This window comes from Patagioenas fasciata, chromosome 23, assembly GCF_037038585.1.
Source record: "Patagioenas fasciata isolate bPatFas1 chromosome 23, bPatFas1.hap1, whole genome shotgun sequence".
NCBI lineage: Eukaryota > Metazoa > Chordata > Aves > Columbiformes > Columbidae > Patagioenas > Patagioenas fasciata.
This window is the reverse complement of record NC_092542.1, coordinates 2,595,488-2,617,751: the sequence shown is the minus strand read 5'-3', so window position 1 is coordinate 2,617,751 and position 22,264 is coordinate 2,595,488. Positions and strand designations below refer to the sequence as shown.

Below are 22,264 nucleotides of genomic sequence, written 5' to 3'. Positions count from 1 at the left end.
GCTCCGCCCCCGACCGGTCGTGGCCCCGCCCCCTCCCGCCGCTCCCCCGACACCGGCGGCCCCGGGGCTGCCCGAGCGGGGCCGGTGACACGCGTATCCCCCCGCTCCCGCAGGACGGGCCCCCGCCCCCGGTAAGTGAGCGGCGGGGCGGGGCGAGATCCCGTTCCCGGTGACACGTGTGCGGCGGGATCTAACGGCGGGGGGAAGCGGCGAGCCGTACCGCGCCGTTCCGTGCTGTTCCTGGCCGCGGGCAGCTCCCGCACGGCTCCGCCGCGGGGTTATTCCGGGTGACGGAGGAAGCCGCAGCCGCCGGCACCGTCTCCATCCCGCCGCGACCCGGGGAGGAGCCGCGCACCTGCCCCCGCCCCGTGTCCGGGGCACCGCGGAGCCCCGCAGCATCCCCCGGGCATCCGGCGGGCCGGGCAGAGTCATCGCTGCACCGGGAGCCGTGAGTACCGCCGGGGCACGGCCCTCCCGCCGCCCCGCAGCAGCAGGCACACACCGGGTGAGCGTCCCGGGCCCGGCGGCGGGAGGAGGGTGAGCAGAGGGGGATGACCAGGGGGACCGGCACCCGGAGCAGCGTCTCCATCACTCCCCACCGCTACCGGTGGCGTGTCCCCCCCCAAGTCTGGCTGCCGGGGGACAAGGAGCTGAGCGGGAGGAACAACCGGGGCCGTTCCCGGCCGCTGCTCTGCATCCCGGCATCTCTCGGTGCGTTTCTGTGCTGAGCGCCGTCTCCTTCCCCGGCCGCTGCCAAGTCCTGGGGCGATCCCTTCGGTAAAGGAAAAAGCTGCAGCTTTGGAGCTTTGCGCGATGCTGGGGCCCAGGGCACAGCTGCAGAGAGGTTCTGACCGTTGGTTTTTTGGCTCACACTTGGTGGAAGCACACGGGCTGTTTGGTACCGTTGGCAGTGGAGTGGGCTGAAGGGCACAGGGAGAAACGTTGCTTTAGGTTTTCTGGTAACTTAGGGAGGAAAAGCAGCTTTTTTTCCCATCCTCTGCAGTGACCGTTAGGGCAGCGAGCTCTCCTGGAGTGACAGCATCTCTGCTGGTGGAGCTGGTCCCAGGGAGCAGCAGGCCAGGGCTCAATGGGATGGTGACCCTGGGACCTCGGCTTCTCCACAGCAAGGAAGAAATGCAGTGGTGGGTGGTTGCCCTCACTCTCTGTGCATCAGAGCACGACCACCGACTGACCAAGCTTTTGTGCCAAGCTAGAAAAGTGCTTTTCTTGTGGCCTTGCTTTTATGGAGTCTCTTTGTAAAGGAAGCCTGCTCTGCTTTGACTTCAATGGCTGCTGTCTCGGGGTCCTCTCCGTTACTGGAGACTACAAGGGAGAGGTTAATTCTGGAGTGATTCAGCAATGTTTGGATATTTCGGGTGCTTTTGATCCTGACAGTCTCCAGGTGAACCAGGCTGATGCAGGTGACGTTGTCCCTTGGACAGGGCACAGCTGAAATGAACCCCAGATTGCTATTGGTCTTCTTCCATATGGACAACCCAAAGGCATGAGCTGTATTTAAGGATGGGAGAAGGGATGGGACCTCCACAATAAATCTGGGATATCTGTGTGCTGGTGTTTTGCACCCAAGAAGTTCGGGTTTGTTACAAGTTCACTGTTAGGTGGCTCACTAACACTTCAATGTGCAATAGCTTTTTGGTTACGATCACTACAGCCAAGCAATCATCTTTGTGGAGTCTCTCCCCTCTGCACCCCAAGTTTCTCTCCTGAGCCATGAGGATCTGCTGGAAATGCTTTATTCAGCATGGCAATGAGTAAGACTCTGAAGGATCTTGGGTGAGAAGATCTGAGTTTCCTCCCTGAGAACTGACTGATTTGTGAATCCCAGCAAGTAGCATCTAACTCAGAGCAGACCAGGAGCTGGTGGGTGTCATAGTCACCTGCTCCCTTGGCTTCATTGTCTAGGATCCAAATGGAGTTGCTCCTTAGCATCTTGGATTGCTAGGATTGTCCCTTGTGCCTTCTGTCAGCTAAGGTCAGCTTGCTGAGGGTGGCAATGGGACCTCTTTTCTCTGCCACCCTGTCTGGTGACCCTTGCTTCCATCAGTTCAGGTCTTGCTTTGCTGCATTCCAGGCTCAGCAGCTCAAAAACCAAACAGCCATGCTGAAGTCTTGGTGATGGCTTCTGTATCTTCTCAGGTGCTGGAGCCTTCTCTCCAAACCCTTAGGCAAGCTGGACTTAGTACCAAGAGGAGCTTCACCCCTTCTGCCTGGTCTGCTAGAACAGGCTGCAAACCACACTGCCTCCTCTAAAGGATGTGACTCCTCTGGACAGGAATTTGAACTCCTCCAGCTGAAATTCCCAGGATCTGGGACCCGCTTGCCTTGGCAGACCTCAGTGTAGCAGAAAACTCAAGGCCTTTATGTCACATGCTCCTCATAGCTCAGTTTTCACTCCTGTGGCCTGTGCTGCTGCCTGCAAGAAGACGTGAGGGAATTCTCTTAATTGTTTTCTGGCTTGAAAGCAGGCACAGTGTGAAGCGCTGAGCTCGTTCGGAGGAGGAAACGCAGATCTGCTTACGTGGTCCCATATGCCTCCATGGCCAACCCACAGGACGACGGAGGCTGTAGGAGGCTTTGTAAGCTGTCCATAAAACTGGTGTGGACTGGGCAGCCTGCAAAAGGGATGAGACCAGAGTGCAGCTGGTGACCTCCTGTAGTGACCTCCTGGTTCAGAGAGTCACCCATGAACTGTGCTTCACAGAGCATCACCAGCAGCATTGTCCCCTGGCCTATCCGTCTGTAAAACATCTGCTTGTCCCTTCGCAGCCAGCAGAACCCCAGTGCTTTTTCTGTCTTTCCTAGTCTCTTGCTGGAGCCACGTCATGGAGTCAACTTCTCCTCTAGGAGCCAAGCGGTAACTCATTGTGGGTGTGAGCAGCTTCATCTCTCTCGTCTGACGTCAGGGCATTGCTGGGCAGTAACGACCCGCTCTGCTCTGGCGTGCTGCCACCTGCTCGAGACACCATCACCTTGCACAGCGGGCAGGTAAAGGGCACAACATCCCTTTTTGAATAGCTGCTGGCCAAAGATGTTGCAGGCAGGGAGCTCCCGGGCAAGTCCAGGAGCCAGGAATATTGAGATCCTCTGATACGGGCTGCCTGCAACGGGCTGAGCGCTCTCGTCTTGTCTGTTTATCTGTCTGAAAAATGAGTTGGGGACAGAGATGTCTGTCATGGAGGAGGCTAGAGGGAGATGAGGAACACCACCAGGATGGGTGGTGCAGCTGAAGTTGTTAACTATCACTTTGCTGCCTGGAGAAGAGACTTACATGGTGTGTTTTTGTAGAGGTCTGGTGCTGCTTGTGCCATTAAATAGCACTGGATGCAACAGTGGCTCCTCTGCTGTGCCTGCTGGGGGACCCTGGGAAGGGGGAATTAGGACATGACCCACATTTCCAGTCCTTGGCAGAGGCAAAGGGCTCCTTTCTCTGGGATTTTGGTGAGCTTTGTGCTGGCCGGTAGGAACTGCTGTCTAATCGCAGTGCAGCTGGAGACCTGCACATCTTGCTGAGCATCTCAAGGCATTAATTAGTTGCCATGTCTTGTTTCTCCCTAACCTGGGAATTCCACAGCCTCAAACCTATTCGGGTCCTGATGCTGACAACCGAGTACTTAAAGTGACCCATATGTTAGCACAGATGCTTCTAAATCCCTCAACCGTGGAGTCCTGCTTGGTGCTGCTGTGAGCCCCTGTGTGCAAAATGCTGAAGACAAAAGCCGAATTTGAGGCTGTCTGCAGGAAGAGATGCTGCCTGTGCAAGGTGTGCATGAGAGAGGGAGAAGATTGCATCCCCCGATGGGCATCAAGGAGGCTGGATACCCTTTATCCATTTCAGGTGAGGGAATATCCTGGTGCAGTCACTGATGCTCTGTGTTGCGCTCCCTCCTCTCTCAGCTAAAGCACTTCTAAGCGTGAGCTGGGGGTGACTGAGAGCAACTTTGAGCTGAGTTTCCAAACAAGACTCCCCAGGAGTAACAGGGAGAGAGGCTTTAATTAGAAAAGACCTCCAGCCTTCTGTGTGCACCAGAGCCGATTGATTACAACCCACTGAGCCGCTGAAAGGCACTGACTGGGTCAATGTGCTCAACGCCCTTCTTGCCTGGAGCCAGCGCTGCCTCTGTGCTGTAGAGCTGGCAACTGCGTGCAGTTTTCCCCCGTCCTCCCCACCCCCTTGCCGAGGCTCCACATCCTCTCTGGCAGCTTGTCACTTCTCTGCAGATGTCTAGACAGGAGGATTCAGTGCGTGTCAGTTATGCCTAATTCATTAAAAAAAAAGGCAAACCCTGTGGAGAGCTGGGGATTCTCAGTCCTGCAGACTCAGCGCTGTCTGCGCTGCCTTGAGGCGAGCTCAGAGCAGATTAATTCCGCCGATCGGCAGGAGCAGCGCACGCCTGGCCCTCCCATCCGTCGCAGGGGGCTTGGGGAATAGAAGACAGACGCGGGGTCAGGGCAGCGCTGGCAGCGAGAGCAGAAGAGGAGGTGGAGAGAAGCGTTTGGGGATGAGCTGCGTGCTCCTGACCTCTCCTTGCAGCTCACCCGTTATGTGTTCTTGGCACGCTCGTGTTCTCCGTGCCCATCGGGAGCTGGCAGAGGGGTACGAGGTGTCCGAGCCCTCAATCCGGCTGTCTGAACCTGCCAGCTCCCGAATTCTGCTGTCACTCCTGCCGCCTCTGAAGGCAGAGCTGGTGCTGGGAATGACAGCTCCCCCTGCCACGCTAAGTCACATTTCCATCAATATTTGCAGTCCTGGCCTCTGGAGAGGTGCAGCTGTAAATCAGCTGTCGCAGTGGCGCTGGCTGGACCTGCAGCAGGTCCTGAACCATTAGGTCTCTCTGCTTCCTTATAATTGCTGGCTTTTCTAGGTTGAATATACAATTAACCTGTTATTAAAAAGACCAAATGCGAGCTGCTGCACACTGTCAGTGTCTGCTTGAATTCCCTGGGTCCAGGTAAAATGTTACAGGGGCTGAGAAGGGACCGAACCCTGAAGTGTTGTATTGAGGGGGAGAAAGTTTTCTGTTTGTATCAGTGACGCTAATGGGACAGGACCTGGTGGGGACAATTGCCTACATTGAGTGCCTTCTTTGTATCTGATTTCCAACCCTCTTCGATTGTGTTTGTTGTGGGGAAGGACGTAGGGAAGGCAAAAATGCAATGTATTTTGTAATGGGCAGTGCCAGGCCCTCTGAAAGAAGCAAGAATTTGGGATATCCAAGTTTGAGGGGTAAGGGTATGTCGTGTATATCTGCTGTAGCTTGTGAAAACAGCCCTGGTGTCTTAGACATGCCTATTGCAAGAGGATTACTGGTGCAAAAATACTGCTGGTAGGTTAAAGCTTCTCTTGAGCTGTGAGCTTCCGAGCCATGGGCAAGGTTCAACAAAAGGCATAGCTCAGCCAAATTAACGACGTCCGCACAAAGCCATAAGGAAGGTGAAAATTTGCAGTCCAGCAGCATCCTCAGCTGCATCCCTGGCTGCTGGTACAAGCTGTATTAGTGCTCTTACTTTACAACAGCAGCTATTGTTACTGCCGGCTCAGCTGTTTGCGTCCCTCGTTGAAGGGAAGGAAGAGAACACGGGAGCACACCTTCCTCCCAGCCCTGCTCCCAGGGGAAAAGAAGCTCCTTGCGCTTGTGTGTGCACACACAGCTGGGCAGGGGTTTGCCTGAGCTGCCCCAGTCTCGTCCTACCCTGAGCTTTAATCTGTATTGTGCGTTTCAGTTCTTTGGGGGAAAGCTAAACTGCAGGGGGCTGTTTGCTGGCAAATTGCCCGTGACTCCTCTCAGAGGGGTTAAAAACCAAGAATTTAGATTTTTGGTGTAGGGGAGATGGAGATGCACTGGGAAGCAGTGATTCCTGCCTGTGACTCTGCTCCCGAGCTCCTTCTCCCATAGGCGTCCATGCTGTTGCTGTGCCCAAGAATGAGTTTTTCTGTGCTGTTCTGCTTTGGCGTCGCTGCTCAGAATGGAGATCTGAAGGCGCTGGGCACAAGGGAACAGCGCTGCCAGCAGCCCCTTCCTGCCTGGGGACAGAGCCAGGAGAGGCAAAGAAAAAAGACTTTGTGGCTGGGAGATGGACCCTCAACACCAAAGAATGGGGGAAATCACTCCCTGAAAGGTAATCTGGGAACATGGGGCCACCTCGTTGACCAAGCTGTGCTGTCCTCTGCTGTGTTAGTGCCATGAGTGCCAGCAAAGTGTCTTATCCTGAAGGTCTAATGGCAGCACTTGTGTGGGAGATGGAGTGCTGCACACAGTAGCTGATTTACCAGAAAAGGGAGACTGGGATATTAATGCAGGGGTAGGGCACATGTGGAAGATGAAGCACCACTGTATGTCAGGCTGTAGGGCATGTCATGCCTTAGAGTATGGGATGTCACCCAGTCCACAGCAAAGACTTGTCCATAACATCTGGCCAGCTGCACAGGATGTGTCTTTGTGGTCTCCTCACGAGCCCAGCAGACACAAAATCTCCATCCAGGCTGTCAACAAAACACCATTCTCCAGGGCCTTCCTGGGGAAAGGGCAGGCTCTGAACTTTTCCCCGGAGGATGCTCTCTTCCCTGTTTATTGCTCAGCACGCTTCTTTTCACTCTCGGCAAAATATGGTTTTTTTGTGCAACGAGAACAGACCTCCCTTTGGGCAGGGATCATTTGCATTAATTAACCGAACCGTTATGCATGGCCACGCTCTGTCGCATAGGAGCCAAACAAACGCCTTCTTTTTTTTGTCATAACCCAAGAGTTATTACAAGTCAGCCACCGCATCCATTATAGCTGATGCATAACACGTGCATTCGTGCTGCTGCGTGCTCCACAAAAGTGTGCTTGTGTTTGCTTCCCCCCGCCGGAGCTCTGGACACTGCTTTACTGTTTCGTGTGGTCCAGGCGCTGTTTCCCATCAATTATATTTTAGCAGGGCTCATAGACCTTCATTTCCTGGGCATGAAGTTTTACAAGGGAATAAGGAACATTTACTGCTGCTGGTGAGGCTGAGAGTTCGGGCACAGGGAGCAGCACAAGCAGCAGTGGGGTGTCCTTTCGTTTTTCCCCGCTGATTATATTCTGACACATTAAAGCAAAAGAGCTCTGATGGGAACAAGTCATTGCAGAGCAAAGGGGACAGTGGGAAGTGACACCGAGAGGGCTGTCCCCAAGCCTCAGACCAGACCTGTACCAGCCCTCCCTGTGCCCCAGGATGGTGACGTTTTCCCAAGCTGCTCTTCAGGGGAGGGATTGATGAGGTTGTAGTGAAAAACCATCCTCAGAATTGGTTCAGGTGCCTGTAGCTGTGTGTCAGATCAGCTGGGGACTGTCCCCCCGTGCGGGGATGCTGTTGGGAGCAGCGCGGTGGCTGGGATGACATCTCCCTCTGGTCCTGGTGCCTGCTCGGTCACGTCAGAGACTGAGTGACACAGCGGTGGTGTGACTTGGAGTGACACTGTGGTGTGTCAGTCGAGCTCTTCAGAGCTCTGCGAGGTGACAGCAGGGGGTGTGGGTGGAGAGGGGAGTGAGCAACCGCTAGTCTCTGCCGCTTGGCCATGGGAATCGTCGCAAGGGACGATAATGTCACCCTCGTCACTCTCTGCGTTTGTAGTTGCCCAGAGTTGTGCAATGACTCAGTGGCAGGGCTGGGAAGAGAGCCCAGCGCTTCCAACCGGCTTTGGAAATGCATTTGGTTGCTGCGATGCCAATGCGTCGGCTACGGCAACCTTCAGTCACAGAATCATAGAATCACAGCACAGTTTGGGTTGGAGCCTTCCCAGCTCCCCCAGTGCCCCCCCTGCCATGAGCAGGGACATCTTCGCCAGCTCAGGTTGCTCAGAGCCCCATCCAGCCTGGCCTGGGATGTATCTGGGGATGGGGCATCCACCACCTCTCTGTGCAGTCAATTAGAGCTGGGGCATGACTTTACTACTGATGGGGGGAAGCATGCTCAGCAGTGTATTAACAAGATAAACCAGCTCAAGCAGATTAGGAGAACCCTCGGGTTTGCAGTTGGAGAGCAGAATAAAGGTGAGAAAGCACCATCCACTCTCTGCCACTAAACTGGGTCTGGGAAAGGAGCTTGTGAGCCCAGGTAGTGATGCAAATAATCATAAATTGCCTTTGTGTGGGCATCTCTTATCCAGCAGCGTGTGAATTAACGCACCGAGGTGTCCTAGGGATGTTGCAGCTTTCTGAAGAGCTCAGCTGAGGGCTGTGGGAGGAGAAGGCCGGTTAATTCATGGGCGCTTCTTCCCTGTCAAGGGCACAGCAGCATCCTGCTCTCCTTGCTGGAAAACATCTACAGGCATTGCCTTTGTTGTGTGCCCGTGAGTCTTCCCCGCCGACAGCGAGATGAGGAATCTCATCTCACACGGGATGCTGTAGATAGAAGAGGGCATTGCAGGTTTCTCTCCTGCTCGGGAAAGATGTTTATTCATCTTTTCTTTTCCTCCCCCAGACTCTAGTACGTGATACGATTGCTATTTAAAAGCAGATAGATGGCTGCATTTGTGGCTGAGCAGGCACAGCGTGGTGGGTTTCTATTTTTGGGCTCGGCGCCGTGGAGGTGCCGCGAGGAGCACGGGGGCCGAGGGGATTCTCACCGCAGGGATGCGGGGGCAGGCGCACGAGTGCAGCACTCGGGCTTTTATGGATTTTTTTGTCACTCCAAGCTGCCTTTTTCTCCAGCTCCCTCCCCCTCCTTCCTCCTGCTGCTCAGTCATTCTCTCTTCACTCCCCCACCTTTTCGGGTGCTGCTGGCAGGGAGACAGTCTAACACCTTTGGAAACACCGTGAGCAGCTTAGGTGCAGACAGCATGGAGAGAGAAAACATCTTTGCACAAATTAACCCCTTATTCATAATTAGGCAATTTTTGTTTTCTGCGAGCCGATCAGCTTTATGTACCAGGTTGTGTGGAACGCCTGTCCTGCTCCATGCTCCGTGGTGTGAACAGGAACGTGCATTTCTGCACCGGGTCCCAGCATCTCTGTTCTTTGCTGTCTGTCCCTCCTGTCAGCCTGCTCAAACCAAAACTCCCTAAAATATATAAATGGCGGGAAGCAGCCATTCCCAAGTCTGCAGGATTCTGATACGGGATTCCCTGGTTATTTTTTGTTTAAGCTTACCGCAGTTGTCATGTTCACTGTCTCTAGTGGTCTATTTAAGCTGTGTTTGATCAATGCAGGACGTGCATGCCCTGGTGAGACTTCTCAGATCAATGCTTCTGCTGATATTGCATGGAAATGCACCTTGTTAGGCGGATTTGGAGGTGGTGCAACTTCAAGGAAAACCAGTGTGAGCGCGTATGTTGTAGAGCGGCGCCCTTGTGAAGGCAGGCGAGGGGGATATCGATCCAGAGGTGAACACAGCTGGGAGGCAGCGAGTGTCACGGAAGAGTCTCAGCATCGCTTTGCATTTCTTGTGTTCTTCCAGGGACTGTCTCCTCCCCATCGCTGGTTCATGAGCAGGATGATGTTTCTGGTTAGAAAGGAGCTGTTCTTGCGCAATCCTTGAGCAGTGGCGGGCACACTGGGGGCGATGGGGATTGTCTGGGGCTACAACTATTCCTGCCTGGCTAACGCTTTGTTTTCCCCCCACGCCAGTGCCGCTGAGAAGGGACAACCCACCATCGACCACCCGCAGCCATGGAAGGGGGTGTGCAGCTCCTCAACCGCGACGGCCACAGCATCTCCCACAACTCCAAGCGCCACTACCATGACGCCTTCGTCTGCATGAACCGCATGCGGCAGCGGGGGCTGCTCTGTGACATCGTGCTCCACGTGGGCACCAAGGAGATCAAGGCCCACAAGGTGGTGCTGGCCTCGTGCAGCCCCTACTTCCACGCCATGTTCACAAGCAAGTAGCGTCCTCTCTTCCCCACGACGAGGGTCTCCCTGATCTTCAAACCATCTCCTCCCTGCAAATCCCTTCCCTTTCTGTCCCGCTCCCTGTTTTCACTGCCCTGCCCTATGGAAATATGATGCCTGGATGACATCTCTGTGAGCAAGTGCAGTGATGTTCCTCATTTGTCCCCTTTCCATGAAGCCCTGTTCCCATAAACCCCTGCACAAACATCCTGATGCCTGTCCTGCGAACACGGACCCCATTCCCTTGAGCATCCTGCTGCTTCTTCTTGCTAAGAGGTGGCCAAGAGACCTTTCTGGGCCGTGGAGGTGGATGATAGCTTGTTCAATGCATGGTCAAGTTCTCCTGAGGGGAAACAGCCCTGCTGTGGGACTTTGTTCATGTCTGGTGTCTGTGTTGCCCCAGATGAGATGAGTGAGAGCCGCCAAACGCACGTGACGCTGCACGACATTGACCCCCAGGCCCTGGAGCAGCTGGTGCAATACGCGTACACAGCGGAGATCGTGGTGGGCGAGGGGAACGTGCAGGTAGGAGCTTCCCCACAAAATCTCTCTTCTCCACAAAGCCGTTCTGTACCAGACTTAGCTCCTGGGGGCTCTTCTCTCCCGCTGCTCAGCATTTTCAGCTGTTGTCCTGTGATGGCAACTGCATCCAGCAGTGCTCAGGGAGTTCATCTGCTCTCCTGTGCCTGGAGATGTGGCTCCTTTGGCTGCCGTGGTGGGAATGGCTCCTGAAAGCACTATGGCCAGGTCTAGTCCTGAGCATCTGCCACTCTCCTGCTGTTTTCTGGCCCTGTGGGGAATTACAGGTGTCCCTCTCCACTCTTCTTTAGCTTAATCCTATTGGGAAGAAAGAATGTCCTCTATGCGCTTGTGTGCCTGGAAGTACTCTGTGAGCCTGTTCTGTGGTTGACTTGCAGTGAGTCGAGGGTGAAAATGGTTTCCTTGCGCTGGAAACTCTCTTTTCCCCCCCCAATTCTTTCCCACTGCCAGACACTTCTCCCTGCTGCCAGCCTGCTTCAGCTCAATGGTGTGCGGGACGCTTGCTGCAAGTTCCTACTCAGCCAGCTGGACCCGTCCAACTGCCTGGGGATCCGGGGGTTTGCTGACACGCACTCCTGCAGCGACCTCCTCAAGTCTGCGCACAAGTATGTCCTCCAACACTTCGTGGAGGTGTCCAAGACAGAGGAGTTCATGTTGCTGCCTCTGAAACAGGTGAGGTCCTGATGAGACAGTGGAGGTGGCAAGGCTTGTGCTCTGTCCTGGAAGGCACCATGTGCGTGCAAAGAGCCCAAGGAACCTGCAGTGAGGGGGTTTGGCAGAGGAATGTACCCAGATTCTGTGCTTTGGTCCTCTCTGCTTGTTGGAAAGACAATACATGGAAAGAGTGCCGTCTGAGAGTGAGCTTAATCCCATGTGCAATAGGGATGGGAAGATAGCACAGAGGATAATTGCTCTGGCTGGTGCTCACCGTGTGAGCTCTGAGCACACTGCCCTCTCTCCGGGAGCACAGGCCACAGAGTCAGCCCTGGCTGCCCTGGTTACGGAGCTGGGATGTTTAATTTGGAGTTCAGTGGATATTTCCTGCTGCTCTCCGTGTGGTGCCAGCACGGCCCCTGGCTCATCGCTGCCTGGCTGGTGCTGTGTCCCTGTCCTTGCATCACCCGGCACTGCGCGGACCCTCACCAGGGTACAGAAACATCCCTTTGTCCCTTCCTAAGGCACAGGGGTGGCATAAAGAGAAGGGAACGTATCTGCTCTTTCTCCAGCTCCATTGTCCTTAACAGGTGAAGTGAGTGTTCTGGGAGCAGCCGGGGCACCTGGTTCTATCCCATGAAATATGGAAGGGAAAAAAAGCTGAGTTGTCTGCCTGCTCTCACTGATATTGATTGGAAATGTTAGACATGGCAACAGCTTCAGACACAGGAGCGGGGGAATGAGCCAAGGCAGATGATAGAGGGCAGAGCGGTCTCCACACCAATGATGCAGGGAGAGGGGAGGCACAGCTGCACCCACCTGGTTTGGGGGACCCAGGTGCTCTTTGGCTCCTTTTGCATCCAGTGAGAGGGAGTAGCTGTGCAACCCTCAACCGCCAGCATCTCCAGGAGGTGGTGACTTTACCACGAACAGTGCTGTTCCTCATGTGGGAATGTGTCCTTCCCTCCCAAACCACACCAACCAACACTTTCCACCTTTCCGCTCCCCTCCACAGGTGCTGGACCTCATTTCTAGTGACAGCCTCAATGTGCCGTCAGAGGAGGAGGTGTACCGGGCTGTGCTTAGCTGGGTCAAGCATGACGTGGACAGCAGAAGACAGCATGTCCCCAGGGTGAGTCTGCTGGGGAAGGTGACCTGGTTCTGCCCACCAGCTCTGAGTGCCTGTCCTGGGTGGACACACAGCTGAAGGAAGCTGCAGGGTGGCCAGAGGGCAGGGACAGCAGGTCCCTGTCGCACCGCTGCTGCTCCAGGCATAAATGAGGGTGTTGCTGAGAGTTCAGGCTCCCAGAGTAAAATCCAAAGTATTGACAAATGTGGGAGGATGCCCTGTCTGACCCCTGGCAGCTTGGGCACGCTGAGCTCAGGGGTGGGATGTGGGTCAGCCCTGCTGTCCTGTGCTTTCATGTGCATCCTCAAAGAAAAAGATCTTCGGGGAGACCTTATTGCCGCCTTTCTGTACTTAAAAGCGGCCAATAAGAAACATGGGGACAGACTTTTTAGAAAGGCCGGTTGCAATAGGACAAAGGGTGATGGTTTTAAACTAAAGGCTCTGCCAATGGGTGCAATTCCTCCCCCCTCAGCTCATGAAGTGCGTGCGGCTGCCCCTGCTGAGCCGGGACTTCCTCATGAGCAACGTGGACACAGAGCTGCTGGTGCGGCATCACTCGGAGTGCAAGGACCTGCTGATCGAAGCCCTCAAGTACCACCTCATGCCAGAGCAGAGGGGGGTCCTGAGCAACAGCCGAACGAGGCCGCGGCGCTGCGAGGGGGCCAGCACCGTGCTCTTCGCTGTGGGTAAGGCTCTGCCACACACTCACGTTTTATACACGCAAACCCCTTCCCAGAGCCTTGGGCTGTTGTTTAGAATCACAGAATCATTTTGGTTGGAAGAGACCCTCAAGGTCATTGAGTCCAACCATAACCCACCCCTGGCGCTACCCCACATCCCCAAGAACCTCATCTCCACGTCTGTTCAACCCCTCCAGGGATGGTGACTCCACCACTGCCCTGGGCAGCCTGTTCCAATGCCCCACAGCCCTTTTCAGGGAGAAATTTTTCCTAATATCCAATATAAAACTCTCTGGCACAACTTGAGGCTGTTTCCTCTCGTATCTCTTGTCACTCGGGAGAAGAGACCAACAATTCGCTCTGTTTGCCCTCCCCTGGTGCAGGTGGGGGGAGCCTGTTCGCCATCCATGGGGACTGTGAAGCCTACGACACGCGGACGGATCGGTGGCACATGGTGGCCTCCATGTCGACCCGCCGGGCCAGAGTGGGCGTCGCTGCCATTGGGAACAAGCTGTACGCCGTGGGCGGGTGAGGATGGCACGGAGCCGGGCGCAGGGAGTGGGCAGCGATGCCTGTGGTGGGGAGAGCAGCATGGAGCTGCTCGGGGAGCAGAGTTGCCCAGCAGAGCCTCCCATGGCAGCCTGCAGAGGAAGCAATGCGCTATCTCAGGGTTACTAGCTGCAGGAGTGGCAATGAAAACTACTTCCCTGTGGCTCCGAGCGGTGAATTTGGTAGTGCTCTGTTTGCTACATCCTGGCTTGTGCTGTTTCGCCCCATTTTCCTTAGCTCTGTGCTGCACTAAGAGCCTGTTGTGTCACCATCCCTCTGCCCTGGTGTGGGGGTCCCTCTGAGACCTCCTTTCCTTGCAGACCCCCTGGACAACTCAGCTACGGGCTCTGTACTTTGAGCAGGTGCTTTGGTGCCCTTTGCCTTAAGAAAGCTGGGCAGGGGGGAGAGGGGACAGGGACCCGAGGCTCTTGGTGGCTCCAGAGCTGTAGGACCAGCCCACAGCCTCCCCTGCAATCCAGGCTTCCCAGCTCTTATGTGTTCTCCCTTTGTCTCACTGCAGCTATGACGGGACCTCTGATTTGGCCACGGTGGAGTCCTACGACCCCGTCACCAATTCCTGGCAACCGGAGGTGTCCATGGGCACCAGGAGGAGCTGCCTGGGTGTAGCAGCGCTTCACGGGCTTCTTTATGCTGCTGGGGGGTACGATGGAGCCTCGTGCCTGAACAGGTAGGGGATTGCCTTGCTACAGGCTCCTCCACTGCTCCTGCATCCACTGTCCTTGGTGCGGGGTGACTGGGGAGCCCCAAGGCCTGCTCCTGGCAGATGGACTGGCCACAGAGTAGAAGTCTTACAGTCCAGCTCCATTTTGCAGTGTCTTTGGCCTGGGCAAAATTTCTTCAGGGGGGAAAAACCATTTTGTAGCCCTCTGCCACAAGAGAACACAGCCTTTGGCAGTTCTTCCCTCCGTTTTCCCTGTGTATTCCCAAGCTTCCTCGGGAGCTGCCCCCGAGGGCCTGTGTCAAAGAGCTTTGAGCTGGACTTTGCCAGCATCACACTTTGTGTTCCTGTGTCCCTGCCCGCTGCAGCGCAGAGCGGTACGACCCTCTGACGGGTACCTGGACGTCCATCGCTGCCATGAGCACCAGGAGACGCTACGTCCGGGTGGCGACACTAGGTGGGTGACAGCGTGAGGACCCGACCGACTTCTGTGCAGACTCTTGCATGTCTGGTGGTTCCTTTCAGTGTTCTTCTGTTCTAGTTCCTGCCCCTTCTTCCCAGCTGTGAGTCTGGGTAGCCCAGCCATTCCTGTGCCATGTCCTGACGTGCTCCCTGCCTCTGCGTTCCTCCTGCACCTCCCTAGTAATGGGGTTTCATCACAAAACTCTTGAGGGGACCCACAGCTTGGTCCTTTGTGCTCTGGAGCAAGAGGGCTGGCTCTGCATCATCACCTGGCCCTGGAAAGAAAGAGACAACCGTATTACTCCTTCATTATGAAAACAGGACAGTCCTTTCACTGATGATCCGAGCAGTGGTGCTTGGTCAAAACTGTCGCTAGCAGGGGTGTCACAACATGGGGTGCAATGCTGTGCTGTCTCCTGACCCAAATGAAAGAGTTGTGTCCTTAAGGAGGATGCAGTGGGAGAACATTGTGTAGTGCAGCTGTGGGGTTAACGCAAGCACTGTTCTTCATTCTGGTGGGTGCTGGACCTCCCTGGGGATACTGGGGTAACACAATGTTCCCTACCACCCCAGGAACCACTGTGCCGTGTCCCTGTGGTGCCTCCCCCCACCTTATTCTCTGTTTTCAGCTCTCAGTGCTGACTCAGAGCTTCCCTCCGCTCCATCACCAGCTCAGACCCTCTCCCTGCCGCCACCTTTGTTGGCGTTTCCCCGCGCCAGCCTCCGCCGCTAAAAATAACCCTTTGCTCTGGCGGGGAGCACTCGCGGCTCCCGTAATGAGGAGGTCAAGAAGCGGCAGGCGAGCGAGCTCTGGGAAGCTCGCAGCGTGGCAGAGAAATTGCCTGATGAATATTTCACGACACTGCGAGGGGAGGGAGCTGGGGGAGCCCTGCAGAGACGAGCTCGGCTGCCCGGGGAGCGGGAGGCACAGCTGGTACTGCTATGGGCAGCCTGAGCAAGGGCTGTGGGAGGCTGTGCTGGGACTGGGGCCCTGCTTTTTAGCTAATTCTTATGCATGTGTGACTATCTTTGCAGAAGGCAACCTCTATGCCGTTGGGGGATATGACAGCTCATCCCACTTAGCCACAGTAGAAAAGTATGAACCCCAGGTAAATATAAAATGTGCTTGATTAACGCTATTCCTTCTCCCCTCCTGATGCATGTTAGCAAACCACTGCCGTAGCTTGAGATGTGACCAGTCCCTAGCAAGGCATTGCAGCAGCAGTGGAGCAGAAGGCGTGAGATTTTTCAACCACTGGAACACTCTCTATCCCCATTGCCTGCTCGAGTTCTCTAGGAAGAAAAGCTCTTGTTCGTGTCCTGAGCTGTTTCCAGCTGAGGTCTGGGGTACGTGTTGGGTCTGGAGTCTCACAGATCCGTTAGAGCAGGCTGGATCACTGCAAAGAAGATCAAAGAGAAGGTCCTGGAGGTCTTTTGTGAGCTGTAAAGCCACAGTAATGACTTGTACAGATTTGAAATAGATACAGCTCAACGCCCCCATGACTGGGCTGGGATTCAGTGGTGACGTGACGGGTGGCCTGGCACAGGGATCTCTGTGCTCAGGCTCCTGGGATGGCAGGACTGTGGCTGTGCTTTCCAGAGCCAGTCGGCAGAGTTATCTCCTGGGCCCTGCAGCTCTTCCTCTGGGCGAGTCAAAGAGAAAGAACTTGGGTGCCCCTAAAAGTCTTTTTGGAGGAGAACCATTGTGTCAGGAGCTGTGTGCTAAGGGCAGGACTGATGTCACAGGACAGGTATGTAGAAAATGCCTCATACACATCTGGCTCACAAGCAAACGTTGCCTTTTCTCAGGTCAACACCTGGACGCCCATCGCCAACATGCTGAGCCGCCGGAGCAGCGCGGGGGTGGCCGTGCTGGAGGGGATGCTCTATGTGGCTGGTGGCAATGATGGGACCAGCTGCCTTAACTCCGTTGAGCGCTACAACCCCAAAACCAACACGTGGGAGAGCGTGGCACCCATGAACATCCGCAGGTAAGGAGTTCTACCCCTGCCTGCGCACGGGCAGCCTGTGCCCCCAGCTGCACTGGGAGATGCTGGTGCCTGTGTGCCAGGAGGGCAGAGCAGGGACGTTCTGCAGAGGGATTTATTCTCAGCAGCCTGTGTGGCCATAAAGAACCAGCGGGTGTAGCTGGCTGAGGCCACATGGGGGATGTTGCTGGGCTGCAAGAGGATTTAAGGCTTGGAATTACAAGGATTTTAGGCTCCTAGGGGATGTTTTTTAGATGTGGCACTTCTCCGGTGGCAGGAGGGTATCAGGGTGAAGGGGACAACCTGAGGCTGCGCTCTGCACTCTGCCACTGACTGTTTGAACCCCTGTGGTTTGTTTTCCTGGGCACTTACGAGGGTGGCAGAGCTCTGGCCGGTTCATCTGGGGTGCTGAGCTCCTCTGCACCCCACATACACTCCGTGTTCGAGCCTCACACCCCTGTGCTCTCTGCCTGGTCGTTCCAGAAGCACCCATGACCTGGTGGCTATGGACGGGTGGCTGTACGCGGTGGGTGGCAACGACGGGAGCTCCAGCCTCAACTCCATCGAGAAGTACAACCCCCGTACCAACAAGTGGGTAGCGGCCTCCTGCATGTTCACACGCCGGAGCAGCGTGGGGGTGGCCGTGCTGGAACTCCTCAATTTCCCCCCACCCTCCTCGCCCACCCTGTCGGTCTCTTCGACGAGCCTTTGACAAAGGATCAGGACCTACCTTACCTCAAGGGGACAGGGGCGTCTGGTGGGGCTCTAGGCCAGCGTGGCCGGTCCCGCGGGGCAGCCGGTCGCTGTAGGATGGAGGACGAAGGTACCGGCTGCTGCCTCCAGCCCCAGCACTCCTGCGAACCCCCGGAGCCATCCCCGTTCTTGGTGCACACATGGGATCAAGCACGACCGCAGCAGCTCAAAATGTGCTTCCTGGGCGAGCACCCTCCTTCTAGGAGGGCGAGGGGAGAGGGTGCTCCCTGCTCCGTTCAGACTCATCTCACCGCTCACCCAAAGGGCGTATATTTTCTTTGGGGAGGGGAAAACTTTTAAACCATTGCTGCTTTTTTTTGGATTCACGGGATCCAGCCGGTGCCATACATCCGAGCACAGCCAGCCGAGGAGGCTCCGGGAGCCCTGTGGGGTGGCAGAGGTGACAGCGCTCCTCCCAAGGACACAGCCGAATGTGCCACCACTCCTCTGAATGTCACTGTAGCCAAACTCTTTACCAAGCCTATCGTGCACTGTTAAAGACTTTGAGACCACTGTATGGTTCTCAATGGTGTCTAATTGATGCCTTAAAATACACAAACAAAAGAAGCCCAGCTAAGGGACAGGACCTGGAGGAGGGAGGTTTGGAGACAGAACTGGATGCAGCATCCTGAACCCTCCAGCGTTTCCATGCTCAGCTGGTCCCGTGTGATCTCAGCCGCCCCTTCCTCTGGGGAGTCCCCAGCCAGGCAGATGGGTTGAGTGACCGTGTTTGCGTCCCTGCCGCCACCATCCCAGGTTGAAGTGACTCTGCGGTTCACCCTTTGGCTGGGAACAGATCGCCCTGTTTGCTGTTCCTCTCTCTGCAAAGCAGATTCTGGGTTTATGGAAAGGTATCGGTTCTTAAAAAAGAACAGTCCAGCCTTCTAAATGAGGAGGATTGCCTGGCATTACTTTTTTTGGGTGTTATTTTTTTGCCTTTTTTAATTTGAATGCTAATATTTTAATTTTTAATGAATTCATACCCCTTTATTTTTTACACTACTCTGGTATTCCCCATCCCATCTGTTCCCTTAAAAGGCAGCAGAAGGGATGCAATTACGTTTCTCATTTGTTGATGAGATGATGACTGTGTCCTGGAAGATGTTCTCTATAGATGTGTGGGTGTGCGTGCATGTGTGAGATACCGTATGTGCAGTGCAAACAGCACGGAAGGGACCATTTGCAATTAGTGACTCCCTGGCAATTAAGCAACCGCTTTAATTAACTAAAAGTTGAATAAATTAGTACTGTAAGTCACCGGCCTGTCCTAGACCCACCTGTGCCGTTGAACCTCTGGGGTGGTGTTTTCAACGCGTGTGTTGTAGGGTGTGTGTGTGAGCCTCAAACTGAGACATTTTATCAGGTGTTCTCCATATTACAGAGGAATGACTCAACCACTGGTACCTCAATAGTGTTCTAATGTAGCATTGGAAATATGGTCTAACTGTTTTGAACTAATTCCTTTATCCTTTTCCTCCCGCTCCTTGTCATTGCTGATTTACGGAGTTTAGATTTAACTTGCGACAGTTATTTGTTGGCCTCAGTTTTCAAGTGTAGATTTCTTCTTTGTCCTTTGGGGTGAGAGTTGAGATGAGACAGGGACTCCCCAACTTCAGACAATTTCCACAGCACTCTGCTTTCTCCCGGACACACGTGCCTGTACATCTTACAAGCCCACTCACAGTGCCTAACGTTGGACACCTGAAATTACCAGCAGCTTCTGAAAATCTGGGCTGCTTCTCCCCACCAGCCCCTTCCCCAAGGGCAGTCTGGGCTTCTCAGCCTGAGGAGGCCCTTTTGGCTTTTAGAACAGACTCTAAATCTGCTTTTCATTCCTCTCTCCCTCTCCAAGCCCCTGTCGCAGCTCAGCATCTCTCCCATTCCTCTGCCTTGCACAGGACCCTGCAAATGTCCAGGCTCCGCTTCTGCAGGTCGTCTCTTGGCCAACGTGGCAGTAGGGCTGCCCCAAGTGGGTCACACCAATCTGTTTTGTTCTAAATACATTGGTGAAACCCGTTCTGTCGCATGCGTGAGCAAGGTCTCAATCCTTTCCTTCCCGTTCCTATAAACAACAATAGGATTTTAGTCTTCTGCTGGACTCGTATTAACCAGTGCATGCAAGGTAGCTCTGGCTCTAGGGTTCTCTTTGAAGGGGCAACGCAGAGCCAGAGCGGAACTGCTGAAGGGAGAAACGGGGCTGATTTCAACCCAGGAATGAGTTATAATACCAGCGGCTCAGCATCTGGTCCAGCTGTGGCTGCTGTAGTGTAAAGGGGGGGCTGCTGCCTTAGCGGGGGCAGCAGGCAGGCAAAACCAGAGGGGAACGAGCTGTGGAGCGGAGAGAATTTTTGTGCCGTGTGCCCTTGGCTTCAGTTTGTAATCTTTAGCAATTTAACACTACAAACTGTGTGCGACGCTGTCCTGCCTCTTGGGGATCGGGGAGATGGGCAGAGTGATCCTGTCACCCACCAGCTGGGTACTGAGCAATATCACCACCGAGCCTGTTCCGCAGAAACCTGGGGAGGAGGGAGCTTTGTGTCTCTGATGTACTAACTATGCAGGTGCTCGCTGCTTTCCTGTAAAGGAGAAAGAAGGAAGAAAAGGGCCAAATAGTTCCCCGGCAGCTTGCGGGGGTCCGGAGCACCACGACCCACACTGTGTGGACACGAGGTGTCAGCATCTGCCCCGGGACATCCCGGGGTGGAATCGCTTCTGGTGCTGCACATCCCTCGCTGAGCAGGAGGCTTCGGAGGGGATGTGCGTCTGTGTCTGTCTGTCTGTGCGTAGTACCCTGTCCGAGGGGAGGAGAGCTGTCAACTCTGTGTGGCTTCTCTGCCAGTTTTAGTGGCGTCTCACCTTAAAATGTTACTCGTGTGATTTCCCACGTGAGCTTTTTTCCCAGTGGAGGAGCATCCCCGAGCGGGTGGCTCCAGGCTGCGTGTGTTGACGCGTTTTCGCCCAGGGACCCCGGTGTCAGTCTGCAGTGAGACAGCAAAGCCAGGCTTGGCCTTACTGGTAGGCAGACCCGGTCTACTCCATGTCAAACCGTCGTCACTTTGATTTCTCTGTAAGTTATCTGACTTATTTATGTGGAACTCTGTTTCTCTGAATTTTTTGCACTATGTGGGATTGGGGAGGGGATACAAGCAATAGAAGCCAACGTGTACAATAAAGACATTTTCTTGAATACTGGATCCTGCCTCTTGCATCCTTCCTTCTCGCTTTCCCTGCTGCTCCCCGGATTGCCCTGTGCAGAGGAGGGGAAGGATTCCAGGGGTTGTGCATGGCAGGTTGCTCTGGTCCCATACCCGAGCGGCCACCGACCAGATCTCATCTGCCTGGGATGAGACCTGGGAAAAGCCCAGCCCAAGGCTTTAGAGGCAGACTGATTTACACCTTTCCCTGCTGTTAAATTCTAGTTTGGTCTCCCTAAGCCTTCCCAGTCTGCAGTGGGAAAGAAAATCAGATGAGAAGCATCCTCCAGCTGCCACGAGTCTTGCCTGCGGGCGGATGGAGCTGGTCGGCCCCATTCAGCAGCTCCACAGCAGATCAGATCTGCCTCCACTAGCTGCTGCCAGTCACCGCTGCCTGGTGGGGGAATACTGAGCCCATTTCACGGTGGTGGGGGTGGAAAGAGCAGCGAGAAGCTGCAGGGCAACATCCCCTGGGGCCTGTGAGGGAACGTTCCCATGCGTGCGTGCTGCAAGCCCCGCGGTTCGGCGGCGATGCCGCACAGCCAACGTGCCAGACTTGGCTCTAGCCATGCTGTGTCCTCCTTCTTGCTGCTCTCTAGGCTCCTGCTTCTCTTTCAGGCTTCTATAAATAACAACCGTGCTGTAAAAGTCTTTTGAAAGCCTGGAGCTGAACTGCAGCCCCTCCTGCAAGCAGAGCTATGGGGTCTGGGGGAGCAGGTTGCCCAGGACACGAAGAGAGGGACATGTCCTCAGCCACCTCCCAGCCGTGCTGGTGTCACCCGTGTCCCAGGGAGCACGATGATGCATATTTGCAGGAAAGAGGTGGTTATATCACTATTTCAAGCTGTAAGGAACATGTTGGAGGAACAGCACATTCCTGGTCACAGTGCTGAGCGTGTTAGCCATGGATCTTAAGGGGGAATTGTACTTTTCCTGAATAAAACCCAGTTGTTGCTGTTTGCTGTAATTTTTAGTCTCTGCCAGGAGCTCCTGGGACACGGCTTTGCTTTTGGAAAGTTATTGCACAGCTGTGCAGAGAAAACAGAGCTTGCAGAAGCCCCCTGCCATAAAAATTACCCTGTGGAGGGGCGTCCTGTTGCTCTGCTCAGCCATGAAGGTTTAATGTATTATAATGTATTAGTGTATCATAAAAGACAGAAAGGAGAGGGGGATAAAGAGGCTGGCTTTAGAAGTCAGTGGTGAGGAGGCATTTTAGAAACCCTATGGCATGTCTCTCATCAGCAGCGCTCTCTGGGCAAGTGTTGTCTGACTGCACAGTTACCTCTTTGGGGATATGTTGATTGTGTTGCTGCAGGGTGACTTTGGTTCCAAGACAAGGCAGATGCAGATGGAGTCTAACAAATGCAGTATGTCTGTGAGATACATAGCAAATTCCGGTTTGTTTCAAACAGATTTCTAGGAAAACATCCTCTCCTGGTTTTAAAAATCCCACGTCAAAGAAGCCTTTACAATCCTTTGGGAGTCGTTTTGGTGAGAAATAACCTTTCCTGGTAGAAATGCATGCCTTGTTCCTAGGTTCAGCTGGTCCAGCCTCACTTTCTCTGCCTGTGTTCCTGTTATCTATTTGCCAGCTGGTTGTCACAGCCCTGGGTCCCATGCAGGCGCTTCCGCTGCATCCCTGCAGCATCTCCGCCGCCGTAGCAAGATGGAGCTGCTGGACTGTCACTCGGAACAGTTTGCAGGCACAACCTGCTCCCTGGAGCAGCAGCAGAGCCGCTCTTCCCAGACAACAGTCCCTGT

At 54.6% G+C, this 22,264-nt stretch overlaps 1 protein-coding gene across 5 annotated transcripts; it reads left to right on the top strand.

Annotated features, from left to right (window-relative positions):
- Window positions 1-21: 21 nt before the first annotated feature.
- Window positions 22-20,503, top strand: KLHL17 (kelch like family member 17). 5 transcript variants are annotated; one of them, XM_071798389.1, is made up of 13 exons: window positions 153-448; window positions 3,593-3,856; window positions 9,612-9,864; window positions 10,279-10,400; window positions 10,866-11,087; window positions 12,085-12,201; window positions 12,671-12,884; window positions 13,262-13,406; window positions 13,948-14,115; window positions 14,475-14,563; window positions 15,604-15,677; window positions 16,378-16,559; window positions 17,040-20,503. In XM_071798389.1, exons 3-13 carry the CDS (start codon window positions 9,654-9,656, stop codon window positions 17,266-17,268), a joined length of 1,773 nt encoding a protein of 590 aa, XP_071654490.1. In that variant the 5' UTR covers window positions 153-448; window positions 3,593-3,856; window positions 9,612-9,653; the 3' UTR covers window positions 17,269-20,503. The 5 variants fall into 5 exon arrangements, with proteins under 5 accessions (XP_071654487.1, XP_071654490.1, XP_071654488.1 ...); XM_071798386.1 differs by lacking the exons at window positions 153-448; window positions 3,593-3,856 and adding an exon at window positions 22-131; XM_071798387.1 differs by lacking the exon at window positions 3,593-3,856.
- Window positions 20,504-22,264: the final 1,761 nt, after the last annotated feature.